Genomic DNA, 26,038 nt, shown 5'->3' with positions numbered 1-26,038 from the left:
ACTTAGGAGCTTGTCTCTCACCCTAAAGAGACAACGTGTTTCCCAGTGGTATGGAGCTGGCAGTTGGTGGGACCTTCCCATGGAGACCACAGGGGCCAAAGGGCTGGCCAGCGGAAGCACTCAAGGCCCTGAGCACAGGGAGAAGCCTGTGTTGGGGGGGTGGGGGGGTGCCTCGTTCCCACATCACCTACCTTCTGACCCAGGTGCCAACTTTGGGAACTGGGCCCCGGGAGGAAGGACCCCGTGTTTTTCGGACAGTGTGCAGTGGGGCCTCTGGGACTGGGGCAGGTGTAACTGGAGAGGTGGGGCACCAGGCAGGGTTTGCATGAGGGGCTGTCCCCCTAGGCCTGGGGGACGCTATTCCCTGCCTCTTCTGCCCCTGAAACTGTTAAACTAATTAAGGCTGTGGAGCCGCAGGATTAATCGGGGCAGCTCGGCGCGGGCCGGGAGCTCAGGTAGTCGATTAGTGCGCAGCGGAGGATATTGGATTTCTGAACCGCAAGTCAGCACTATTCGGGCCTGTTATCTCTCCGAGGCTCGAGGGTCAGGAGGCGGAGGCCCAGGCGTGCTGGCCACCCCCGTCCAGCCAGCTCGGAGGTTCACTCCCCCTGCCCACACTGCTGTCTGCGCCTGTCTGCCCGCGTCCCCACCCACTCCCCCCTGCCCTCGTGGCCTCGCTGCTGCCCACACGGCGTCCTCACCCAGCCCTTCTCCATGGCTCATCCTGGCCCTGTCTCTCTCCATCACCGTCCGGTTTCCTTCTGTCAGGCCGGCTTCCCCAGTGCCACCATCCCCTCTGGCTCTCTCCCTCTCAGTCCCACCTGGCCTGACTCACTGTGTGCCTCACTAACGAGCTCTTCAGCCTCTGACTAGTCTCTCCGCCTCTGTCATTTCCCTGTCACTGTCCCTGTCCCCCAATCTCTGTTCGCCTCTCCCATCACCTCTCTGCTTTTGTTTTTGTGTCTGTCTCTCGCAGCTTCTGTCTGTCACTGTCTCTGTCTCTGTCTCTGGTGTCTCTGTGTGTGTGTGTGTGTGTGTGTGTGTCTTTCTCACTCTCCCTCTCTGTTTTTCCTCCTTCTGGCACTCAGTCTCTCTCTCTCTCTCTCTCTTTCTCTCTCTCTCTCTCTCTCTTTCTCTCTTTCTCTCTCTCTCTCTCTCTCTCTTGTGTGGTCTCGGCTGGTGTCTGCAACCAGAACAAATCTCCCCCAGCCAACACCCCCTGAACAAGCAGGCCAGAGCAGCTAATGGGAAACATGTGATTCTGCCTTTCGCCTGGAGCACCGTGAAGGGAGCCTTAGTCCCAGCTCAGCCCATGCTCCCCCTTCACTGCATTCCCCCCACCACACTGTCCCCCGCCTCCCAGCGGCTCCCCCAGCCTGTGTGGGCACAGTCACAAGTTCCCCAGTCATTTACGTTTCAGGGGTTTGGGGGAAACTGTCTTTTATCAATTGGGGAGTATCAGGTTGTAGAATGGCTAGGAGCAGCTTTGCTCCTTTGGTTCCCCGCAGCCCCCAGGGCCAGACAGACCCCATGCAGACTCCCCACCACCATCACCATATGTAGGAGAACAGGGCCAAGATGAGCTGAGCTGTAGGGGCCTGGATGGGGGGGCAGCCAGTCCACCCCCCTTGAAGGGCTCTGGAGCCACCTAGATTTCCATCTTTTCCGCCCTCCTGGGCCTCTGGGGAGCTGCAAGGTGGGGGCTCCCTGAGGGCTTGGGAGCTGCTGGGCTGCATTTCTGTGCCCACCCAACCACAGGGAAAAGGGGGGATGGATCAGAGGAGGGAGGCTCTGGCAGGTTGGAATTCTCCTTCTCTGCCTGTGGATAAATTGTCCCTAATCCAGGCTTGGGGAGCTGTCTGGCTCCTACAGAGAGAGAGAGAGAGAGAGAGAGAGAGAGAGAGAGAGAGAGAGAGAGAGAGAGGGAGGGCGAGCAGGAGATAGGGAGGAGGCAAGCAGGCATACAAACACAATGACACAGACACAGACTGTCTCACAAAGGGTCCCTCACATGCACACATACATGCTCTGATGAGTTACACAAAGGTGCCACACAGATACTGAGGCACCCTTGGTCTGACAGGCACACTTGGGCACATAGACTCTCATACATGTTGACACTGACAGAGCTAGCACAGGCGTACAATGACATGGCCTCAAGGACCCACAGACACACAGTGTGATAAGGTCATACAGTGCACACCTACACAGATGCATGCATAAACACACAGTGATCCTTGGTGAGACAGATCCACAGGGACACTGGCCAGTCACGCCATCACACCATGACCCTGAAAACCCAGAGAAAGGCAGAAGTAGGAAAGAGGCAACACTGATCCACAGTGACACCAGTGCCTACAGTCACAGGCCTGGAGATTAGAAACCTGCAGGGACAGCAGAGGATCACCAGCACTCCCCCTCCCCACCCTGCACACACAGTCAGGGAGCTCAGACAGGCAAAAGCCAGTGCAGCTCCTGACACAGTAGGCTGCAGAGAGCCAGGCGCAGTGTGTGTAAGAAGTGTGTGCAGAGAGGCACACTCAGCCTGACCACACTGGGCACACCTTGTCACACATAGGCACACATACTTTCCCCTCTGTCCTCACAGGCGTGCAAACACAGGCTCAGCTGGACATACACAAAGCTGAATAGACCCAGATGCACACCCCCACATGTATAACTGAAGACACTGAACCTAAGTACACATCGAACACAAACACAGACACCACAACTGAGCAAACACACAATCCCATATATGTACACTTTTAAACACACATATACCTGCACAGACATACAAAAATACACAGTGAAGCATACAGAAGGCTAAATAGACCCAGGAACTCACATGCAGGTGTATTTACCCAGACAACTGAACACTCGTATTTGCGCATTCATATAGGCAGGATCTCATACACCCATACAAATTCCCAGGCAACCAGAACCTGTAAGGAGTCCTGGAGACCTGCTTCTCAAACCCCCTCTAGGCCCCAGTACAGACCTCAAGGAGGCAGAGAAATGGGCAGGAAGCAGCAGGGTAGTCAGAAGGGCCATGGCTATTAAAGAAAACTGGAGACCAGCTGGTAGAGAAGGGTAAATGCCAGCTGCGTATACACCCCTCATGGAAATCTGCATACACCATCACTTTGAACAGCCGACTCACACCTGCATTATAAATAAGCTCTTAGCATTTATAGTTTCCCCAGAGTGCTCCTCCCCATTTACAAGATCTTCCCATTTTATAGGTGAGACAACTGAGCCAGAGAGGTTAACTGACTTGCCCAAGAGGGTTGAGCTAAGGACTAACGCCCAAGGCCAGGCTCTTTTCCACCACAGTGTGTGTGCATGTTCATGCTTGTGTGTACCTACATACACCAAGATACTGCTTCCCAATAGGAACCTGAGATTTCAAGGTTCACAACTCCCCCAGTGAAATGAGGTTTGAGCTGATTTAATTGTACGCAAGAGTGAACCCCATCTAGGACAGCCTCCTGGTCCCTCTGGCTCATCCTGTGCCCATGCTGACGCCTGTGGTACTCTTTGCCTCCACAGATGGGAGCTTGCCTGTCTGTCTGCCCATTGGCCTGGACCCCAGAGCCCACCCAGCTAAGTGCGTGCAGAGGGCCCCGGGTTCGGGGCAACTCGCAGGCTGCCGCAGAGACCACCCTGATATCACTGGTGAGGACTGGCCTTTCCTGCTGAGCCCGGCCTGTCTGCACAGCCTGCTCAGGTAGGTAACGGGACAGGGAAACCAGGTCTGTGCTTCAGGCTCCCCTGCGAAGTGAGCATCAGGGGGAGTTACTTCCCCATCCTAGCAGGGATTTCCCCCTGCCAACTGAGGCCAAAAAGAGGCCCTTCAGAGAATCCAAATACACTAACCCACCTTACTCAGACTCGTTATTACCCAGAAGGGGGAACTGAGGCCCATGGGTATATGGGAAGTTTCCCGGAGTCCTGCCTCCTAGTCCGCGGACTCTTTCCTGCTCCTTAATGACCTGAGACAACTGGAAAGAGAGGGTTTGTGACAATGAGCAGAATTCAGGACAGAGGGAAACGAATGTGCCTGATGTGTGCTGCTGACCCCCAGAGCTGAAATCTGTGGAAGCAAGAGCTGGGTGGCTGAAGCGAGGTGCTGAGAGGACCTAGGTAGTTCAGGTATGCTAGGCTACCCAGCTAGGATGAGGTGAGGGGTGGGGGCAGGGCCCACCTCTCTACTCCTGGCCCAGATTAGCCCACCCAGGCTCAAGAGCCAGAGGCCAGGTGGGGCTGCCCTGCCCTGCAGAGGCAACTCCCTGAACTGACACATGAAGTCTCCAGGCTCCAGGAAGCTCCCTAGAGCCCAGCCGGCCTGGGGACCCCACCCAGCTTCCAAAAGAGCATTCCTGGGGCCTGAGGTCTGGGGGGTGGGGCCTCTTGGGATTGTAAGGGTGGGGAGGTTCAGCTGTGGGAGGATGCAGGGCTGTATAGGGTATCTTGTGTGCAAGCTGGCATGTGTAGGCCTCTGTCCTTAGGTGTGCAGGGTTCTGTATGCAAGGATTCTTTTATAAGTAGACTGAGCTGGGGACACTTGAGGGCTGTGTATGTGATTCATTGGAGTGATGAGTATGCAGGATTCAAAGTGTATCCTGGGCAGGTGTGGGAATACTGGAGTGTTGTGTTTGCAACACTGGTTGGTTTATGTGTAGAGGGTGCTAGGAAGCGCTGGAGAGGAAGGGGTACACTGGGATGGTACGGTGTGTATACACTGGGATCTCTCCATGTGTCACTGGGAAAGCATGTGTTCAGGGTTCTGGGTGCATGCTGGGAGTGGTGTGTGCACATGGCACCATTTGTGCTTTGGAGGTGGGCTGAGCAAGCCTTCAGCTGAGTTGGGCTCAGCAGTGCCCAGCCTTGTGGCCAAATCGCTGAAGTCACTTCCTTTCCAGCAGCAACTTTCCAGGAGGAGGAGTTCTTCAGACCTGGGCAGGGAGTGGGGGGGTGGGGGTGGAACAAGGAGCTCTCAGGGGAAGGAGGTGGGCGGAGGGTGAGAGGCTGTAGGGAGGGCCTGGTGGGGCTGGAGGAGGGGAGTCCTCTGGGAGACAGAGGGAAAGACAAGGACAGAAGTCTGGAAGGGCCAAGGGCAGGAGGGGATGGGGGCGGAGCAGGGCGGGAAGCACAGTCCCTGGGTGACCTCGGAGGGAGGAAGGGAGGGCCACCCAGCAGGGTGAACCTCGGGTTCAGCCAGAGCTGGCTGTGGTGCCTGCACACCTGGCACCCAGGTCAGGGGGCTGGCAGGGGGCGGGTCTAGGGTAGACCTGCTTGCCAGGTGCCCCACTCTGTGCAGGAAGGGGGTGGGCAAGGGCTGCACAAAGGAGCTCTGTGTGGCTGGGGGTAGGGTGGAGTGGGGTGTGCTGTGCTGGGGCGGGGGCTCTTGGCTCCAGGGGGTGGGGCGGAGCTTGCTCCCCTTGGGGGCATCGGTGGCTCTGAGGGGACACCTAGTGGCGAGGGAGGGTAGTGCAGCAGGATGGCTGGGGTGGGAGGGGTGGGTGAAGAAGCTGACTGGGGGTAGATTTGAAGTCAAAAATTAAGGCTGGTGGTTGGGACTAGAACAGTTGGAGGAGGCTGCAGGGTAGGGGACTGACTCTGAACAAAGAAGTTTGGTTTAGAGGAGCCAGACAAACCTAAGTTAAGACTTCGGCTCTTCTATATCACGGCTGTTTGTCCTTAAAGACGGAACTTAAACTCTCTTTGCTTCCATTTAAATGCCAAATAAGTGACAGCTACCAGTATTTTTTCATCATTGTTATTTTTGTTATGATTTTGGGCTGGAGTCAGGTTGGAAGAAGAATTTTAGTATAATTGGGTGGGTGGGAGGGGGAAGAAGAGGAGGAGATTGAGAGGGTGATGCTTAGTTCCTGAGGGGACAGATCTTGGGAGATAAAGGCCCCAAAGGGAGATGCTGAAGGTTTCACAGCAGCAGTAATGGCCCTTTTGATGCAGTGTTTTTCATTTGAGGACATCCCTGGGCCTTCAATCCAGGCTGGGAGGGAAATGGTGTTGGTGGCGGGGAGTGTGCAGGCTGGAGAGAGGGTCATGAGGCCGGAAGTGAGAGCTAGGCCTGGCAGTCTGGCTCCCCTGGGGAGGCTGTGGGTGGGGGAGGGGGAGGCAGTCTGGGGAAGGGGTGGGGTGGTCACAGCCGCAGCCACTAGGAGGGTGGGGCTGGGGACTCAAGGATGTGGGCTGGCGCTTCCCGGCACTGTGCACAGCAGGTTGGGGCCCTCTCCCAGCTGTCTGGTGTCCCCAAGGGCGGGCTCAGACACACTGACCTAGAAGCAGACAGAGGGACAGAAGGACCCCTTTGGCTTTGTTCACAGACATGGGATCTGGGGGGCCCTTGGGAGGGGTCCAAGAAAATGGCCACCTGGGTGTGGTGGGGAAGAGAGCCAGCTGCTTCCCTCAGATCCTAGAGGCTGCGAGAGAGAGCAGTGGACAGAGTCAGGTCTGGCAGGAGGACATGCCCGAAGGTCTTCACGGGTGGGTGGAACAGAAGCAACCACTGGAGAGGAGGTTTTCTTTTTCTGCCAAGATCATAGCCTCTGGCCCCAAGTGGGAGGTCTCCAGAGCAGGGAGGCTTGGTAAGCACCACCCTCAGTGAGGGAGGGCTAGTGGCTTCTGGTAGGCCTCTAGGAAGGCCTCAGGAGCCATGGTTCAACCATACTGTTGGAAATCAGAGTTGGAGATTCCAGAGCCTGAGCCCCTTCCCTCCTTTGTGAGAGTGTTACTCTCAGGCCATCCTGCGAGAGCAGTGGTGAGATTCTTGAAGCAGAGAGAGCCTAGTTAGCCTGGCCTGGGAGGGGCTAGGCATGGCAAGAGCAGAACCCTGCGTGATCCAGTAGGCGGGACAATGGTGAGGAAGAGCTAAGGCGTGGGACCTGCAGAAAGGGAAGGGACAGTGGACAGAGGGATGTTCTGCCTGGATGAATAACAGAAGGGCTCCCCCCTGCCTTGGACAAAGTCTCTTTCCCTCTTGGTCTCAGTTTCCTCATCTATAAAATGGGAGGGGCATAAGGTGGCACTAGAACTGTGTACCCACTGGGGGAGCTGATTAAATATGCAGATTCCCAGATGTCCCTTCACATCTATGAGTCAGACTCCCCTGGACTAAGGCCTGGGCATCTGGAATGTTACACAGCTCCCCCAGCCGAGGGTTTGGAAGCCAGTGGGTTAGATGATTTTAATGTTCCTCCCAGTCTTAAATTAGACCACAGCTCTAGAAGGAGCACTTTCGGGAGTGGCTCAAGGAGAGTTTGCAGGAGCTGGAAGTGGAAGAAGGCTTTGGACTTAGGGCAGAATTAGGAATCCTGCCACTTAGCAGCTATGTGACTTCAGGCAAGTTACTCAGTCACTCAGCCTGTTTTCTCTCTAATGCAAGGATCATAAACCATGCCTTCTGGGTTGCTTTGAGGATTCAGTGGGTCCTACGTGCAAAGGTGCTTTGTAGACTGCAAATCATTGTCCACCAAAGGGGAGTGGAGGAGTCTCCTTATGCACACCACCCTGTCTCTGGGTCAGCTCTGCAGTCTTTCTGTGCGGTGATAGCACTGGGCAGCGTGGCGGCCAATGAGAGTCTGCATACGACTCTTGAGAGATGGGCCCTAGGGATCAGGTCAGGGACAAACACTACACACTGTCAGCATCAGCCTTTTACACACACACACACACACACACACACACACACACACACGTTTGAGAGAGAAATGTCAATTGGTTGCCTCCCATACCTGTCCCATCCAAGGATCGAACACCCAGCCTTCTGGTGTACAGAACGACGCTCCAACTGACTGAGCCACACCAGCCAGGGCGGAGTCAGTCTTTAAGACCCTCATGGTGGTCAGGGCCCATTCAACTCCTTGCTCCCCAAGATCCCTACTCCTGGGATCAGCCAGGGCCCTGAGTCCCCAGGCTCCCCTGAAAGTTGGACATGCCTAGATCTAAATCCCAGCTCTGCCCAGACCAGCTCTGGGAGTCATTTGGTAAATATTTATATAGCATCCATAGCCGAGGCCCTGGGGTTCAGGACACAGCAGTAAACAAGACAGACGCAGTCCTTGCACCTGAAGAGCCCACATTCCAGGGGGACACACCGAACAGCCAGTTATACAAGTAATTGATTGCAGTCATGATACTACGAGGGTGAGATAGAGAGGGCTCTGAGAGTGTATAGTAGGGGCCAGATCAAGGCAGAAATAGGATGGGTGGTCAGAGAGGGCCTCTCTGATAAAAGTAAAAGAGAGGTCAGAAAATGTTCCTTTCCACATTTTTGTCTCCCTTCCTCCCTGAGCCTCCTTCTTGGATCACACTTGGATCTGGAGAGGAATGAGAGAGAGCCTCCTGGGAAAAGGCAGGGCTGAGTACTCTGTGTACTTCATTCATTCATTCATTCATTCAGTATTTTTTGAAGCACTCCTGTGGACCACATGCTGATCAGGGTGTTGGGAGATATACACAGAAGTGAACAGGACAGAAATCCTTTCCCTCATCGTGCCTGAAACATTCCAGTGGACGGTTTCCTCATCTGTGAAAATGGGGATGATAATCATATTGATTCTGGGTTTGCAGGGGATTAGATGAGATAATTCATATAAAATGCTTAGGCCAGTATTTGGCAACAGAGAAATGGTCCCCAAAGTACGAGCTTCTGTTGTTGTCGACTCCCTGGTATGATTGCTGACCCTCGGCCCCCAGGCACTCTTCACTTTTTTGTACTGCTTTTATCCCATTAATAGTTAGGTCATTTTGATTACCTGATATTTGTCTACCCAGCCTTTGTATTGCTACAAAATAGGCACCCCATAAATAATATGCATGAATGATGTTAGTTCATCTGAGCCTCCATTTCTTCATCTGCAAAATGGGGTTATTAATAGCCCCTACCTCGCAGGATTGGTAAGAAGAATTAAATGAAACGATGCCTGGTCAGCTTCCAGCCCAGTGCCTGGTGCGCAGTAGGTGCTCACTAAACCTGAGCTGCGATGGTCCTTTCCAGGAGCTTTCCACACCCTGAGGCCTGGGCTCAGGCCGAAGTTGTTCCACAGCACCCCCAGCTGACAGCCAGCAACTGGCAGAGCCCCCAGGCACCGGGGCCCTCTCTTTCCCAGGTCAGCCGGGTATGTGCACTGGAGGGAACATCGAGGGAGCTGTGGGTGGTATGTGGAGGAGACTGGGTCGGTGGGCAGGTGGGCAGGCGGGCAGCGATGGGGCTGTGGCCACCAGACCATTCAGAGCCCCTGTCGTCTTGTCTTGTTGCCCACAGATCTCCAGTGTGACAGCCCAGGCGGCAGAGCCGAGGGTGAGTGGCTGGGGTTCCCCTGGAACCCTGGGGATGGGGGCAAAAGGGAGGGAGGCCTTGCCCTTGATAGGACTTCCTGGCCCTCTCCTTCAGTTTGATCTGAAGTGGTGGCCCTGCCCTGCTGATGTTCTTCCCTCTCAGAGGCAGGTGTCCTGTTCCCTCTGAGCAAATAGCCAGGGTCTAGAGCGGGGTGAGCCGTCAGTAAGTGGCACTGGGGCCCGTGAGGGGTTCATGGTGCATGTGGTGGTTTGGGAAAAGCTGGGGGTTGACAAGCTGATGGAACTTGGATAGGGGACTTAAGAGAAGGGTGCAGGGGCTCACTGAGGATATGGGAAACTGATGAGGACTTGGGTATTCAGTGAGAGACCTCCTGCCTGTCCTGCCCGGTAGGTCCTGATCCCGGCTTCTCGCACCCTCATGTCAGCCCCGGCCCCGCCCGGCGGCCCTCGGAGGACAAGGTCAGGATGCGTGTGAAGCCCCAGGGCCTGGTGGTGACTTCCAGTGCTGTGTGCAGTTCTCCTGACTACCTCCGGGAGCCCAAGTACTATCCCAGCGGCCCCCCTACCCCCCGGCCCTTGCTTCCCACCCGACCCCCTGCCAGCCCACCTGACAAGGCCTTCACCCACACCTTCTCCGAGAACCCGCGCCCACCCCCACGCCGGGACCCCAGCACCCGGCGCCCACCAGTCCTTGCCAAGGGAGACAACCCGCTGCCCCCTCGGGCAGCCCATCCAGTCTCACAGGCCCACTGCCCCACACCTGCTGAAGACGGCAGCAGCTCCCGACGTCGCTGGGACAACGGGCGGGTGAACCTGCGTCCAGTGGTGCAGCTGATTGACATCATGAAGGACCTGACTCGGCTCTCTCAGGACCTGCAGCACAGCGGTGTGCACCTGGACTGCGGTGGGCTCCGGCTTAGCCGCCCGCCTGCCCCGCCCCCTGGTGACCTGCAGTATAGCTTCTTCTCCTCCCCCAGTCTAGCCAACAGCATCCGAAGCCCTGAGGAGCGGGCGACCCCCCACGCCAAGTCTGAGCGGCCCAGCCACCCCCTGTACGAGCCTGAGCCTGAGCCTAGGGACAGTCCTCAGCCCAACCAAGGCCATAGTCCTGGAGCCACGGCTGCGGCCACTGGTCTGCCCCCGGAGCCTGAGCCAGACGGTCCTGATTACTCAGAACTCGCTGACGCCGACATCCTTAGTGAGCTGGCCTCCCTTACTTGCCCCGAGGCCCAGCTGCTCGAGGCCCAGGCCCTTGAGCCACCATCGCCTGAGCCAGAGCCCCAGCTCCTGGACCCCCAGCCCCGCTTCCTGGACCCACAGGCACTGGAGCCACTTGGGGAAGCTTTGGAGCTGCCACCCCTGCAACCTCTTGCTGATCCTCTGGGGCTGCCAAGCCTGGCTCTTCAGGCCCTGGATACCCTGCCTGACTCCCTGGAGTCACAGCTGCTTGACCCTCAGGGACTTGACCCCCTGCCTAAGTTGCTTGACGTCCCTGGCCGTCGTCTGGAGCCCCAGCAGCCCCTAGGGCCCTGCCCACTGGCCGAGCCCTTGCGCCTGGACCTGTGCTCACCCCATGGCCCCCCTGGGCCTGAGGGTCTTCCCAAGTACGCCTTGCGGCGCACTGATAGGCCAAAGATTCTGTGTCGCCGGCGGAAAGCCGGTCGGGGGCGTAAGGCAGACGCTGGACCTGAGGGCCGCCTGCTGCCTCTGCCTATGCCCACAGGGCTGGCAGCTGCCCTGGCTGAGCCTCCACCACCACCGCCTCCACCACCTCCTCCTGCCCTGCCAGGCCCAGGCCCAGTCCCAGAGCTGGAGCCAGAATCTTCCCAGACCCCAGCAGTTCCTACTCGCAAAAGCAAGTGCCGGGGCGTGCGGCGCATGGTGGTGAAGATGGCTAAGATCCCTGTATCTCTGGGACGGCGTAACAAGACCACGTACAAGGTATCGTCCTTGAGCAGTAGCCTGAGCGTGGAGGGCAAGGAGCTGGGCTTGCGTGTATCCGCAGAGCCCACCCCGCTGCTGAAGATGAAGAACAATGGACGGAACGTGGTGGTGGTCTTCCCACCTGGTGAGATGCCCATTATTCTCAAACGTAAGCGTGGCCGCCCTCCTAAGAACCTGCTGCTGGGTCCCGGCAAGCCCAAGGAGCCAGCTGTGGTGGCAGCTGAGGCAGCCACTGTGGCAGCGGCCACCATGGCCATACCGGAGGTGAAGAAACGGCGGCGGCGGAAGCAGAAGCTGGCATCTCCCCAACCGTCCTACGCAGCAGATGCCAACGACAGCAAGGCTGAATACTCTGACGTCCTCGCCAAGCTGGCCTTCCTGAACCGCCAGAGCCAGTGTGCTGGGCGCTGCTCACCACCCCGCTGCTGGACACCCAGTGAGCCTGAATCGGTGCATCAGGCACCCGATACCCAGAGCATCTCCCACTTCCTGCATCGCGTGCAGGGCTTCCGGCGGCGTGGTGGCAAAGCAGGTGGTTTTGGTGGCCGGGGTGGGGGCCATGCGGCCAAGGCAGCCCGATGCTCCTTCAGTGACTTCTTTGAGGGCATTGGCAAGAAAAAGAAAGTGGTGGCAGTGGCAGCTGCTGGGGTAGGGGGCCCTGGCCTCACCGAGTTGGGGCATCCCCGCAAACGGGGCCGGGGGGAGGTGGACGCCTTGACTGGGAAGCCCAAGCGCAAGAGGCGGTCCCGGAAGAATGGGACTCTGTTCCCAGAGCAGGTGCCCAGTGGCCCAGGCTTTGGGGAGGCAGGCACCGAATGGGCTGGGGACAAGGGTGGTGGCTGGGCCCCTCACCATGGGCACCCAGGCGGGCAAGCTGGCCGAAACTGTGGGTTCCAGGGGACTGAGGCCCGGGCCTTTGCCTCCACTGGGCTAGAGAGTGGGGCTTCAGGCCGTGGCAGCTACTACAGCGCAGGCACACCTGCTGGCCAGACGGAGCTCAGCCAGGAACGCCAGAACCTCTTCACTGGCTATTTTCGCTCCCTGCTTGATTCAGATGACTCCTCCGACCTCTTAGACTTTGCCCTTTCAGCCTCCCGCCCCGAGTCCCGCAAGGCATCGGGCACCTACGCAGGGCCCCCCACAAGTGCCCTGCCTGCCCAAAGGGGCCTGGCCTCCTTCCCCAGCCGGGGAGCCAAGGCCAGCCCAGTGGCAGTGGGCAACAGTGGGGCTGCGGCAGACCCCTCCTTCCAGTCTGTCCTGCCCGCTCGCCAGACCTTCCCACCGGGCCGGGCAGCAAGCTACGGGATAACCCCAGCCACTTCAGACTGCCGGGCAGCTGAGACCTTTCCGAAGCTGGCTCCCCCCGCTTCAGCTGTGGCCCGCTCACCTACCACCCACCCGCCTGCTAACACCTACACCCCACAGTACGGTGGCTACGGGGCTGGACAGAGTGTATTTGCCCCAGCAAAGCCCTTTACGGGCCAGGACTGCGCTAATAGCAAGGACTGCAGCTTTGCCTATGGCAGTGGCAACAGCCTGCCTGCCTCACCCAGCAGTGCCCACAGCGCTGGCTATGCCCCACCGCCTACCGGTGGCCCCTGCCTGCCACCGAGCAAGGCGTCTTTCTTCAACAGCTCTGAGGGGGCTGCCTTCTCTGGTTCAGCCCCCACACCTCTGCGCTGTGACAGCCGGGCCAGCACTGTCTCGCCTGGTGGCTACATGGTGCCCAAGGGCACCACAGCCTCTGCCACCTCTGCCGCCTCTGCTGCCTCCTCCTCCTCCTCCTCCTTCCAGCCCTCACCTGAGAACTGTCGGCAGTTTGTGGGGGCTTCTCAGTGGCCTTTCCGGCAGGGCTATGGAAGCCTGGACTGGGCCTCAGAAGCCTTCAGTCAGCTCTACAATCCTGGTTTCGACTGCCATGTCAGCGAGCCCAACGTGATCCTGGACATCTCTAACTACACGCCACAGAAGGTGAAGCAGCAAACGGCCGTGTCCGAGACCTTCTCTGAGTCGTCCTCCGACAGCACCCAGTTCAATCAGCCAGTCGGCGGCGGTTTCAGGCGTGCCAACAGTGAGGCCTCCAGCAGCGAGGGCCAGTCAAGCCTGTCCAGCCTGGAGAAGCTCATGATGGACTGGAACGAGGCATCATCTGCCCCCGGCTACAACTGGAACCAGAGTGTCCTCTTCCAGAGCAGCTCCAAGCCGGGCCGTGGACGGCGGAAGAAGGTCGACCTGTTCGAGGCCTCACATCTGGGCTTCCCGTCATCCGCCTCAGCCACCGCCTCAGGCTACCCGTCCAAACGGAGCACAGGGCCCCGGCAGCCACGGGGGGGACGGGGCGGTGGGGCCTGCTCAGCAAAGAAGGAACGGGGCGGCGCAGCAGCCAAAGCCAAGTTCATCCCCAAGCCACAGCCGGTCAACCCGCTGTTCCAGGACAGTCCAGACCTTGGCCTGGACTACTACAGCGGGGACAGCAGTATGTCACCACTGCCCTCACAGTCGAGGGCCTTTGGTGTGGGTGAGCGAGACCCCTGTGACTTCATGGGACCCTACTCCATGAACCCATCCACGCCATCTGATGGCACCTTCGGCCAGGGCTTCCATTGCGACTCGCCCAGCCTGGGTGCCCCTGAGCTGGATGGCAAGCATTTCCCACCACTGGCCCACCCGCCCACGGTGTTTGATGCTGGCCTGCAGAAGGCGTATTCACCCACCTGCTCACCCACTCTGGGCTTCAAGGAAGAACTGCGGCCGCCACCCACAAAGCTGGCTGCCTGTGAGCCCCTCAAGCACGGGCTCCAGGGGGCCAGCCTGGGCCACGCGGCTGCAGCCCAGGCCCACCTGAGCTGCCGGGACCTGCCGCTGGGCCAGCCCCACTACGACTCCCCCAGCTGCAAGGGCACAGCATATTGGTACCCGCCAGGCTCGGCTGCACGCAGTCCACCCTATGAAGGCAAGGTGGGTACAGGGCTGCTAGCTGACTTCCTGGGCAGGACGGAGGCTGCGTGCCTCAGTGCCCCACACCTGGCCAGCCCGCCAGCCACGCCCAAGGCCGACAAGGAGCCACTGGAGATGGGCCGGCCACCTGGCCCACCTCGTGGCCCTGCTGCAGCCACTGCTGGCTATGGCTGCCCGCTCCTTAGTGACTTGACCCTGTCCCCTGTGCCGAGGGACTCGCTGCTGCCCCTGCAGGATACTGCCTACAGGTATCCTGGCTTTATGCCACAGGCGCATCCCGGCCTGGGTGGGGGCCCCAAGAGCGGCTTCCTGGGGCCCATGGCGGAACCTCACCCTGAGGACACATTCACCGTCACCTCCCTGTAGTGCCAACTGAAGTGCCGACTGGACCTCGAGGTTTTGTTCCTGGGTGAGTCTGGGGATGTGGGTGTAGTGGAAAGAGGCTGGTGGGGAGGTGGGGGGGGATAGTGATGAGCACGGCAGATTTAGGGACAAGATTGGGGACCTGAAAACAAGGAGATGGGATTCAGGAAGGCGTCTGGGATTATATGTTGGGAACGGTTTTATGGAGATGGGTTGCTTGCGTGGGGAACCCCGCGTGGGGCTTGGATGTTACTGAAATGGCTGGAGAGCCACTGACTGGACGGTCTCATCAGGTTTGGCTCATCAAGCATTTATTTCCCTCATTTGTGCTAAGTCCTTGACCAGTACCACCTAAGTCCCCAGGTCCCTGGAAGCAGTCACTGCTTGACCTTGTGTAAAGAAAGACGTTAGAATTGCTCTGTGAAGTGGGGGAAGCAGGTTGTGTAATTACTATCCGGGGTACTGACCCTGATGGGCTCCTTCATTTCCCTAGGGGCTTCGTTTGGTCCAGGAAGCAGTCTGGCAAGGGCCAGGCTAAAGGTGTGGCCAGTATGTCTGGTCATACACTCTGCAAGGGCTTTACAAAATGCCCAGAGTATCCTTTCCTACCCCAAAGGCTGTTTTTCAACATCTTTGGCCTGAGGTAGGCTCAGTGTGGTCTGGAATGCGATGTAAGGACCCAAAAGTGCAGAAGCGGTGCTGGGATCCTGCTGTGCCTGTGTCAGTATGTCTGTCCCCAGGCGGGATGTTTTCCTGCCTAGAAAAAGCCAGTCTCTTTACTAAAGTCAAATGCTTTTCTAAGCATTAAGTTAACTACTGCTAGATATTTAGATGTTTTTATTAGGCACTGTGACCTCAGTTAGAGTCACAGTTTTTTAATATTCTCAAGATTTTGTTTTTTAGAAAAAAGGAAAACAAAAGAGGGAAATGCCCCCAAAATAGTAAAAGTGGAGAAGTCCGGAGAAATCATTTTCTTGGTGAACAACCTGCTGCAGAAATACAGCCACAACTGGCTCATCAGATCCCACTGTTGAACAACAGACCGATCACAGAATTGGCTCAGGTGTGGTGGGTGTTGGTGGAGTGGGCTGGGGGCCTTGAGCCCCCCAGTCTTCACCTCTGCTGCCTCCTGGAAGTATCTCTTCCTGGAGAAGGAACAGCAGGGCTCCTGGAAAGCCCCGTCCTGATCTGAGGAGGCCATTCAAGGCCAGGGTGATTCAGGGTCCTAAAGTCATGTCAGTGGAAACTTCTTACCCACTCTCTGCCTGACCTCAGCTCCCTTGGTGCCTGAGGTGGCAAAGGGCAGCATGTGAGAGTTAGGAGGCCTAGAGAAGGACCATTCCCCAATTGGCCATCAACTTGTTATATGTCCTTGACCAAGCTCTTAATCCTTCCTCCCTTGACTCTGGCCTCTGTTTCCCCATCTGTTCAAGGAAATAGACTTTGATAATCTCTTAGGCTCTTGCAACTCTGCGTGACACAGACAAAGGACCAAACTTTTTTTTTTTTTTTTTTTTTTTTTTTTTTGGCAGTATATTTTTCCTCCTAATGAAACCAGGCCAAGATTAAAATGGCCTTCCATTCCCCATGCATCTCATTGCAAGCAGTAGAGCCACAGATCCGAAGCAGGCCGGGGGGAAGCTGCTTAGGGTTTAAAATGTCAAACTCTTGATCCTTCTCACTGAAGGGGAGATGTCTCGTGGATAATCAGAAATGTGAAGCAGTCCGAAAACCGTTCCTCCCAGGCTCTGGGTGGGAAAATAAACAGCTGTGGGGGCTGGGTGTCTGGGCAGATCACAGCTCAGTGAGATACATAATGGAACCACCAGTGAGGCCTGAGCACAGGAGGGACTGGGACACCATCCAGCCCCATATTCTGGCCCTGCTCCCCGCTCAAAGCTGGGAGTTGACAGCACTATCCTCAAACCAAAGCATTCAGTAATTCTAGAGACATCTGTCCAGTACCCACTGTGTGCCAGACGGGGGGTGGGGGGGACGGGGAGGGACGCTACAGTGAATACCACAAATGAGGCTCTGGTCCTCAGGGGGCTTCCAGTTTAGAGGGAAAGGTAGTAAACAGAATGACACAAAGCATTCGGTAGATATCACCATAGGAAGGACTGCGAAGAGAAGAAAAGCTGGGAGGCCGCAAGACTGCAGCAGTCTGACCAGATCTGAAGCTTATGCTCCATGGGTGAGGGAGAGGGAGAAACATTCTGGGTAGTGGGAACAGCAATGGGTAAAGCCCTGAGGCAGGAAGGAGCTCAGCTTTGAAGACAGTGACACTGAGTGAGTGGGCGAGGCAGACGGGGCCAGAATGACACAGGGCATTGGAAGGATTTTGAACTTTATTCCAAGACAAACAGGGAACAACTGAGGTGAGCCCTCAGCTGGAATGTTCCAAGGGTCACAGTGGAGCAGCGCAAGTGGTGGAGAGGACCAGCTGCAGTAGTCCAGGCAGGCACTGAGGGCGCCTGGACCATGGCGGTGGTAGGGCTGTGTCCCTTCTTTAAGATGGCACACCGGGTCCCTCATCTAAGGCAAACCCTCCAGTGCCAGACCCAGATTAAAATCATTTTGGGAATGAGGAAGATAGGGGGGTGTAGGGAAGTAGAATGATGAGGAGAGAAGGAGTTAGCAGAGGGAGTGGCACTGTTGACAGAAGGCCTAAGCTGAGAGGACAGTGACATGCTCATTCACCAGCAGGCTGTGAGCACTTGATGTCGGGCACTGGAAAGCAGTCGTTCAGCTCAGCCTCACATCTTGAGCCCTCCATGCCCGTCCCAGTGCCAGACACAGGGAGACAAAGCCGCTGTGACCCCTGTTCTCAGAGGTCAGCATCCACCCCAGGAGGCTAAGACAAGTATGCAAAGAACATGAAAACACCCGGTGGAAAGTGGCAGGTACCCAGAGGCCAGGAGAAACAAAGCTTGTGCACCAGGAAGGTGGGTGTTAAGGTCAGAAGTCATCTATCTCTCTACTCCTTTGGTGAGAAAAGACAAACATTTTGCGGCGGGCCCTTGGTGCAACACCACTCTACTGACCCTTCACAGTGGCCTGGGAGATGAGTCTCCACCCCCAGTCAGAGAGCTGAGGAAACAAGTGCAGCTATGAACCTTGCCCAGGAGATCCAGTTGGTGAGTGGTAGAGCCAGCATTTGAACCCAGTACTGTGGTGTTCTCACTCACATCCCTTGCCACACTGCTCTCTCTCCATGTCACTCTCAATTCCACACCCACAAAACGACAGATTGGTTGGGTGTTCCCTACAGCTGTTTCTCGGTCTGACATGTTTAATGGATTTTGAAGTTCTGTGGAAGAAGATGCATTTGAGCTTGACCTTGAAGAATAGGCAGGATTTGGACACTGGGGCATGGGGGAAGGGCATTCCAGGCAGAGGGAACTGTGGGCAAGGATGGGTCACATCCCAGTGGGAATTGAAAGAGGAAAGCTCAGAGGAGCCAGAGTAGGGAATGTGGGACCAGACTGGTCTGGGAGCTGAGCTAATAGGACAGAGAAGGAAACAGTGCACCGTGGCAGAGAAGGAAAGGGGTAGAGGATTGGGGGGGCGGGGTACCTGAGCCCAGGCAGACGTCTTCTCTAGTCCCTTAGATGGAAAGCAGAGCCAGACAGACTGGCTCCACATTGGGCCCTCATGGCTGCAGATAGGCCCTACCAGACCTTAGGAAGAGGGTGGGAGGGTAGGAAGGGCCCTCCAAGGTGTTCAGGAATCTCGAGTCCCCCTCTCCTCTCTGTTCCCTCTCAGGCCTGGACCTGAGGCCAAGAGAAATGTCACAGGTCCTCCAAGGTTACGCCAGCTGGGGCCTGACCAGGGCAGGAAGCAATTTCCAAGGCCACCACCCAGCCAGGGTCCACAGGCATGCCCGGACCTGGGCCAGGCCCCGGCTGCTCTGGGCTTTGTCTCTTCTGCCTTGAAACCTCAAGAGGTCACTTGATCTTGTCTCTGGCTCTGAGCAGGAGGCCCTCACGTCAGGGGTCAGCCAGTCCTGCCCTGCCTCTTCTGGGCTCCTCTTCTCGCTCCCTGAGGCTGTCCTCCCTCCAGTCCTATCTTTTGCCTCTCCCACAGCCATTTTCAGGCCAGGCCTTCTTGTTCTGAGCCCTCATTTCCTGGAAATTTAATCTCTCCATGAACATGCCCTTTCACGCTCCTTCTCTCCCACATCCCTGTAGCCCTGGAAGAAGAACCCAAGGGCGCAAAACTCTGAAACGGGGCTGTGGGGGGTGGGCTAAGAGCATGCCTGTGGGCGCAGACAGGCCTCTGTGCAGGGTGATTCCATCACATACCAGCTATGTGACCTGGTGAGTCACGTCACCTTGCTGAGTCTCTTGTGACAATTGAGATTACCGTGAAGCACTTAGCCCGGTCCCCAGCACATAGTAAGTACAGAGTCAGTGGCTGGTAAGTAGAGGGATAAAGTCCTCCCCTCTGACCCAGTCTGTAAGTCACACACCCCTGATCCTTTCCTGGTTACTCAGGACACTGTAGCCAGGTCTCCTTCACCTGCTCAACTTTATTCTTTGAAGGATCCTAGGAAGGATCTTGTATCTAGTGTGGATTTGGGGCTTTTAGTGGGAAATGAAATGCCACCTAGGTCTTTGCCTTAACAACTAAGGCTGAGTCCTGTCTACAGGGGTGGGGCAGAGACCAGGTAAATTACAGGCCCCTACCCCAAAGGACTTGAAGCCAAAGAGTGCCCATCAGGACCCAAGTCAGCTAGAAACCCTGTCCACACACTTAATCCACACCAGTCCTCTCGATGCAGATAATTGGGAAAAGATTTCTTGTGACTTTGTAATAGGTTATGACTTTTTCCCCTGGAAGATTTGCCACCTTTGTCACCAGACCTTTTGCTGCCACAGTGCCCTCTGTTTGTGCTGGAGAGGTGGAGGAAGTAGTACTCAGTGGACACGAACCAGCCACCTTCCTGGGCCAGGCATTGTAGCTAGTGCTGAGGGTACCACTGAAAAGACAAGCAGTGTGTTCTGCCCTCATGGAGTTTGCAGCCTATAAATAGATGTTTATTAAGAGCCTCCAAGTAAATTTTTTTTTTTTTTTTTTTTTTTTTTTTTTTTAATTAAAAAGCTCTGGTTGGTGTGGCTCTGGATTGAGTGGCAGCCTGCGAACCAAAAGGTTGTCGGTTTGATTCCTGGTCAGAGCACATGCCTGGGTTGCAGGCCAGGTCCTCAGCTGGGGACGTGTGAGAGGCAACCGGACCACTGTATGTCTCGCACATTGATATTTCTCTCCCTTTAAAAGTAAATATACAAAATCTTTAAAAAGAAAAAATTTTTTTGAAAAGCCTCCATGTGGGCATCACTCTCCAGGAGAGGGACTGAAACACTCCCACCAGAAATACCAGGGACCACCCTCCTAAACTAAGCAGGGCAAGCAACAAGGATCTTCCTGGGGACAGAAAATGGGTCTTGAACAAATTTGAGGCTTCAGAAGCTGTTGTACCAGCTCAGCCACCTGGGTCAGAGCACACAGTACCTTCCAGGTCTCTGCCCCAACACCTGTCCGCCCTGCCGAGTCCATTCCCCTCGCTGTGGCCACCAAAATGCTTGTTCTTCAGTGCATGGTATCTGGAGCCCACAAGATATTTACCAGATGAATTGATTTAAAGCACATTCATTCCAATGACTTCATTGCTTCATACCTTTTGATTGCATCCTCCCCTCTCCAGCCCCCTTCCCTACAAAATAAAGCCCAGTTTCCTAGTCCGGTATTCTGGATATTCAAGACCTCTTTTTCAGCCCTGACCTCCTCCTCACACCCTCCCTTTCCAGCTCTGTACTGGAAGGGGTGGGGGCTTTCCCCAGTGTGCCCTGCGCCTTTACTTTAGCTATTCTCTGGTCTGGGCTTCCCTTTCCTACTCACCATCCATCTCCCACCTGTCAGTTCCTATCTTTCACTCAGATATCACCTCCTCCAAGAAGCATTCCAGGATCCTTCCCAGGTCCATTTAATCTCCAAACGCTTCTGCATCCATGACAGCCCTTCCTGGGAATGTCCTCCCCTTGCCATCAGCTCCTTTAGGCTGGTTACTCATCTCTGTCTGCTGTCCCCATCTCCCTCCCTGGTGTTTTGTCATGCCTGGGACATTTCAGGGTCAGGTCAGGGGTTTTTTTTCTCCCTGCCTTGAGTCGAACAGCTTGTAGACTAGGGGGAAATGGTGAGAGGAGAGGATAAGTGTTGGGGAATGCGTAAAAGATGATTTCTCTTACTCCTGCTCATCAGATATGCTCCCAAAAATGCAACAGGGCTAACTGGGCTAACTGTCTCCAAGTACAATCTTCCCAGTTTATGGAGAGGGAGAGGGACTTGCCCAAAGACACACAGTCACCCAGGCAGAGGAACGTGGCATGGGAGAGCCAGGAAGGGCCCTTGGGGATCGCCCAGTTACTCCGTTCTTGCTCTTTCCTGAGCCTGCACTCATCTCAACACATACCCCTGGGTAACACCCGTCTTTGCACAGGCATCCGCTGTCAGGAGGCTGGAGAGGGTGTGGGGTAAGGGCTACGGCTCCTCCCAGGACAAGTAAGAAGCTCCAAGAGCTGGGAGATAGACACAAGGTCACACAGCTTGGTGGGTGACCATGGATGTGAGCCTTCTTTGGCCCCATAGCATCCCTGTTTGCTCAGCAGTGAAGATGAGAGATTCCTAAGGAGGGAATGAATGGGAAAGCTGGCGTTTAAAGAGCACCTGCCTGGAGGACACGGATTTTGAAAAATTTCTCTGGAGTGGGGAATGGAGCCACACTCCACCCTCTGCCCATTCCCAGGTGGAAGCCTCGCCCATCAGTTATCTCCATCTCTCAGGTGTGATCTGGACCCCAGGGAACCAGTGTCCTCTCCTCGTTTGAAGAGCTCACTGGCCTGACTTTGCCTGAAAGTCTTGGAGGGGGAGATTCGTCTTTGGGCAGCTGCAGTTTGTCTCTGACCATTTTGCCTAAAGATCTCTCCCATTACCTCAACCCCCTTATTTTACGTAGAAACTGAAGGACAGAGGGAAAGAACTGGTCCCAGGCTGCACAGCAAATCAGCCTCAGTTCCCATGTATTCTCTTGGCATTCTGTTCTACTGCCTTGGTTGAGGTTGAGGCCCCCGTCAGGAGGGCAGTGACTAGAAGGCAGGGGTTAGACGTCAGCTTCAGAGATTGCAGTTAGTGGGTGTGAGTATATGAGGGCTGGTTGCTTAAGTGAACGTGGGAAATAAAATGCTCCTTTTGTGGAGAGAGCAGTTCTCCCTGGACAACTTGATTTGTATACCGTCTGCAGCACTTTTGAGTCCCCGCTCAGCTATCCCTCCGTACCCCCCAGTGCCATCCCCCACTGACAGGCAGAGATCATTTAATGCCCTGGCACCTCGGCCAGTAAAACTGCTGGAGCACAAGGACTCGGCAGCATGTGACTCTGCAGTCATTTATTATGGAGGCATTAAAAGGTTAAGTCTCATGAACAATGGCTGGCGTCCTGGGGCGCCAGGCGCATGCTGGTGTTGGGGATACAGAGGTACCACACACAGGCCTCTGCCCCGGAGGAGCAGGGAAGGGAGTGACAAGTGCACTGGTAGCTATGGGAACAGGGTGGTCTATCCAGGAGGTGTGCCCGACCTGAGCTGGACCTTGACATGCCGATCGGACTTAGACTAGTCTTCGCTGTCTTCACTGTCGTTCCGTCAGCACACGCTCTTGACCCCAGCATGTGCAGGACACTGCTCAGCAGCGAGAAGAGCTGCAGCCCTTGGCGCGGTCCTCATCCCCCTGCAATGAAATTTCCCGGTTTGGGTTCTGCTTTGTTTCCTTCTCAGCTCTGTGAGCCCCTCAAGGGCAGGGCCTAGCAGTTTTGTTCTGCGCTTTGTCTCCAGTGCCCAGCCCTGGGCCACCTGGCATGGCAGCCTTAGTTCCTTTGGTGGAGAACTGAATGTGGCGGGGTCAGGGTTCTACACAGCCGCAGCATTCTCCATTCTCCCCTGCTCAGGAACCTCTGGATTTGATTCTCTCCCCATCCCCCACCATCCCCCAGATTCTGGCCAAGTCATGAAAGCTGGGGAGGGCGGTGGGAGGAGGAAGGTGAGACAGGGATGGCTTAGCAGAGGGTGAGAAAGCCTCCCTGCTGCCTGGCCACCGGCACCATGGGAATGGTTCTGGCAGGAGCTGCCTGCTGGGCTGAGATCACCATGGAGACCTGGCTTGGAGAGGGTCACTGGCAGTGGCTGAGGACTGAGAGGGGGTGGGGGTGACAGGGATTTGTGAGGAGGCTCCCAGTCTGCCCTGGGGCCCTTAGGGGGAGCAGGAAAGGCTGGGGATTGGTAGAATTCACTTGCTAAGTGGTTCGAAGCAGCCCATTCTAAGTCTCCTCCTCACTTGTCCCCCCAACACACTAAACCTGTCACCCCAACAGTAGGTTCCTTAGCTTAGCAGCTGTTCTTAAAACTGTCCTACAGATCAGTGCCTCCAGCCCTCCAGCTGAACCTATCCCCCCACATCCAATAGTCCTGCCCCCGATAAATACCATGCTTATCTCTACAGCTGTTCTGTTTATCACGCTACCCGTGGAGAACTGACATCCATCCCAACTTCACCCCCTGCCCCAAGAGTTGCTTTTCTACCATCACCCCAGTTGTAATACAGCTGTCACGCTAATGGGCACACCTCTTACCCTACGGCTAATGTTCCAACCTCCCCTCACCTGCAGGAGACCTGACAGCTAACAAAGACGCAGCTCCCCCCGCACACACACACACACCTCTGCTTGCCACCTGGGCTGAGACACCTGGGTGGGGTGCTGTCCCCACCTTTCAGAAACCCACCTGGGTCCCCTGGCCTTGGGGGAGCACTGGCAAGTCCAGCCTCAGGACAAAAGTCTTCCCTGGGGCTGACTGCCCAGCAGACAGCAGCTGAGGCTGAGCAGAATTTAAATGTGGCCCTGTTGGAACGGGAAGCCAAGAACGAGGACAAGGGAGGAAAGGCTTTCTGTGGCTGCCAGTTCCTGCAGGGGTGGGGGATGGTGGGCTGGCTTGCTGAGGAGTCCTAGAAGGTGGATTTAGCACCTAGCCCTGCCCCTGCATTCTGGTGGGATGGTCACCACCGGGTGTGGGAGATGTGGATTTGGGGGCTCTGACAGGGAGAAAGAACTCTGAAGAAGGTCAAGCTAACGACCGGAGGTCTTAAGAATGACCAAGTGCATTCTTGTCCCTCAGGGCACCTTCCTGCTCATCCCAGCAAATCTGGGGTCTGGATAGGGAATTTGGGTCCCCAGGGCCCTGCAAACATCATTCTGCCTTCTAGGGAAAGGGGTACCTCAGATTCCCAGTGTCTGGTGATTCTAGGGAGCGGGGACCTGAGAGTTCCAGAGCTTTAGGAAGGCAGGGGGTGCAGCCAAACACAGATGGTATTGTGTTGGGCAGTTTCTTTATTCCTCTATTCAGACAGACTTCCTCCTCACCTCACCTCTCTAAGGAACAGAATGGCATTGGTGGGGGCTGGAGAGAGAGGGTTGGACTTAGGAGAAATTAAAGCTGCGGTTCACACCTGCGCTGTGCTAAAAGCCCCCATCTTCCCTATTACCTCGCTCCTCAGAACAGCCTAGGTTGGAGGAATTGTTATATGAGGAAACTCAGGCTTGGAGAGCCTAGCTGGCCCAGCCCCCACGAAAATAATGAGTAGTAATTAGTGTCATTTATTACTCATTTATGTATCAGGCTTAACCTGCCTTAAACCACCGAATTCTCCCAACAAACCTATTGGATAGTTCCGTTATCCCCTTTTTACAGATGAGTAAACTGAAGCTCACAGAGATTCACTGACTTCTCTGAGGTCACAGAGCTATTAAATGGTAGACTAGTTTTTGAACTTAGCTGTGGCTGAACCTAGAGTTCAAGTTCCTAACGAATTCTACTGCCTGGAACCCCAGCTCTTGCCGGGCACATCCTTTACCTCTCAGTGGGGTGGGCACTGGACCACACCCTGATTTTACCGAGAGGAAAGCTGAGCTCAAAGAAAGCCAGAAGCAGTTCAGAGATTCCTGGGGGACTGTTTGGAGTTTTATGGGAGAAGGAACAATGGGGTTAGTTTCTCCCAGAATCCTGGTAGGAACTGGGTGGGGTCCCTCTCTTACCCTCCCTGTTCTCAGAGCTCAGTGTCTGCCTGCCACTGACTTCTGCCTCTTTTGTGTTTCTTTGCAGCTTTCAGAAAACCAACGCCAAGACCCCTCCCAGCGTCCACATCGTCCTCTGGCAGGAGCGCCTGCCCCTCCGCCTCCCACCCCACCCCACCTGCACCCCCTGCAGTCCCATCTCCCCCCACCCCTCCCTGTCCATCTCCTCCACGCAGAAGCCCAAGGTGAGCCCTTTCTGCACAAAACCAGCAATTGTAAATACTTTTTAAAAATGTACAAAACTTAAAAACAAAACACAGTTTTAGAAAAAGACAAAAAAAAAAAAGAGAGAGAGCGAGAGAGCGAGCGTGTGCAAGAGGTTGCAAGCGGGGCCTCGAGGTGTCCAGAGCCCTGCAAGTATGCACTGAGAAATTTATCTACAGGTCGTTTGACAAAAATGAACAATATCCTATTTATTGTATATACTGTTTTATTATAAATCGTGGATTGTATATTGCATTCTGTAAACCTGCTGTGGTCCCGTGGTGTGCAAATTCGCATGGTGGGGGGGAGGGAAAAGAACCTCTTGCGGGAGCTTTTTCTTTTTTTCTTTTTTTTTTTTGTTTTTTGTTTTTCCTTTCTTATTTTTCACTCTTTTGGGTTTTCTCTTCTGTTGTTGTTGTTGTTTTCTGTTGGCAGGACACACCCAAAGATCCAAGTTTGTATTAAAAAGAAATGAAAAAAAAGCAAAAAAAAAAAAAAAAACACACACACGTTGTGTCTTGTGAAAGGGGATGAGTGAGGGTGGATGGAATGGAAGGGACACACCAGGGTTTTGTCACGAGCAACTGGGTCCCCGCAGGAGTTGAAAAGCTGACATGTGTTCCTCCCCTCTCAGGGCCCCCTTTTGCCTGAGATCCGAGTCACCTTCTCATCTGGCGCTCTTCCTCAGTCCCTCCAGGCCCTGGGTCTCTCTGCCCCTGGCCCCCCAGTCTGCCCCCTCGGGGCCTCCTGGTCCCTGATCTCTTCCTTCTGTCCCAGGTCCACGGATTCTGCCTCTTCATTTTGCCCTAGGTCCTGGGTCCCCCCTCCCTCCGAGACCCCTCTTCTATCCCATGTCCCGATTTCCCTTGCTCTGGGTCTTTTTTTTATGTCCCCAGGTCTCCCCTGCCCCTGGACCACCGTTCTTTTAGAAGTGCAGGGATGCCTACCTCTAGGACCCCTGATCGCCCCCAAGTCCCAGTTTCCTTTCCCTGAGGAACACCGATTTATGAGTCAAGCCTCTGGCCTCCCTACCTCCGGACCACCTGGTTTCCTCTAGATCTCAGGTCT

The 26,038-nt window shown here is 55.6% G+C and overlaps 1 protein-coding gene across 7 annotated transcripts in view; it reads left to right on the top strand.

The window, feature by feature from the left end:
* The window catches only part of AHDC1 (AT-hook DNA binding motif containing 1), a 63,749-nt gene extending 38,338 nt beyond the window's left edge, over nt 1-25,411 (top strand). For 4 of the 7 annotated variants that reach the window (XM_054571820.1, XM_054571819.1, XM_054571818.1 and 1 more), the window contains 5 exons: nt 3,550-3,727; nt 8,918-9,143; nt 9,290-9,325; nt 9,716-14,635; nt 24,795-25,411. In XM_054571820.1, coding sequence (XP_054427795.1) covers nt 9,790-14,592 — 4,803 coding nt within the window. In that variant the 5' untranslated portion in view covers nt 3,550-3,727; nt 8,918-9,143; nt 9,290-9,325; nt 9,716-9,789 and the 3' untranslated portion in view covers nt 14,593-14,635; nt 24,795-25,411. The remainder of the gene's footprint in view (nt 1-3,549; nt 3,728-8,917; nt 9,144-9,289; nt 9,326-9,715; nt 14,636-24,794) is intronic. The other 3 variants (XM_054571824.1, XM_054571823.1, XM_054571822.1) reach the window with 3 other exon arrangements.
* The last annotated feature ends 627 nt before the right edge of the window (nt 25,412-26,038 follow it).

This window comes from Pteronotus mesoamericanus, unplaced genomic scaffold (assembly GCF_021234165.1).
Source record: "Pteronotus mesoamericanus isolate MK-2021 breed Mesoamerican mustached bat unplaced genomic scaffold, CSHL_Meso_final contig_221, whole genome shotgun sequence".
NCBI classification, from domain to species: Eukaryota; Metazoa; Chordata; class Mammalia; order Chiroptera; family Mormoopidae; genus Pteronotus; species Pteronotus mesoamericanus.
The sequence above is the reverse complement of the archived record's forward strand: the minus strand, read 5'-3'. Positions and strand labels throughout refer to the sequence as shown.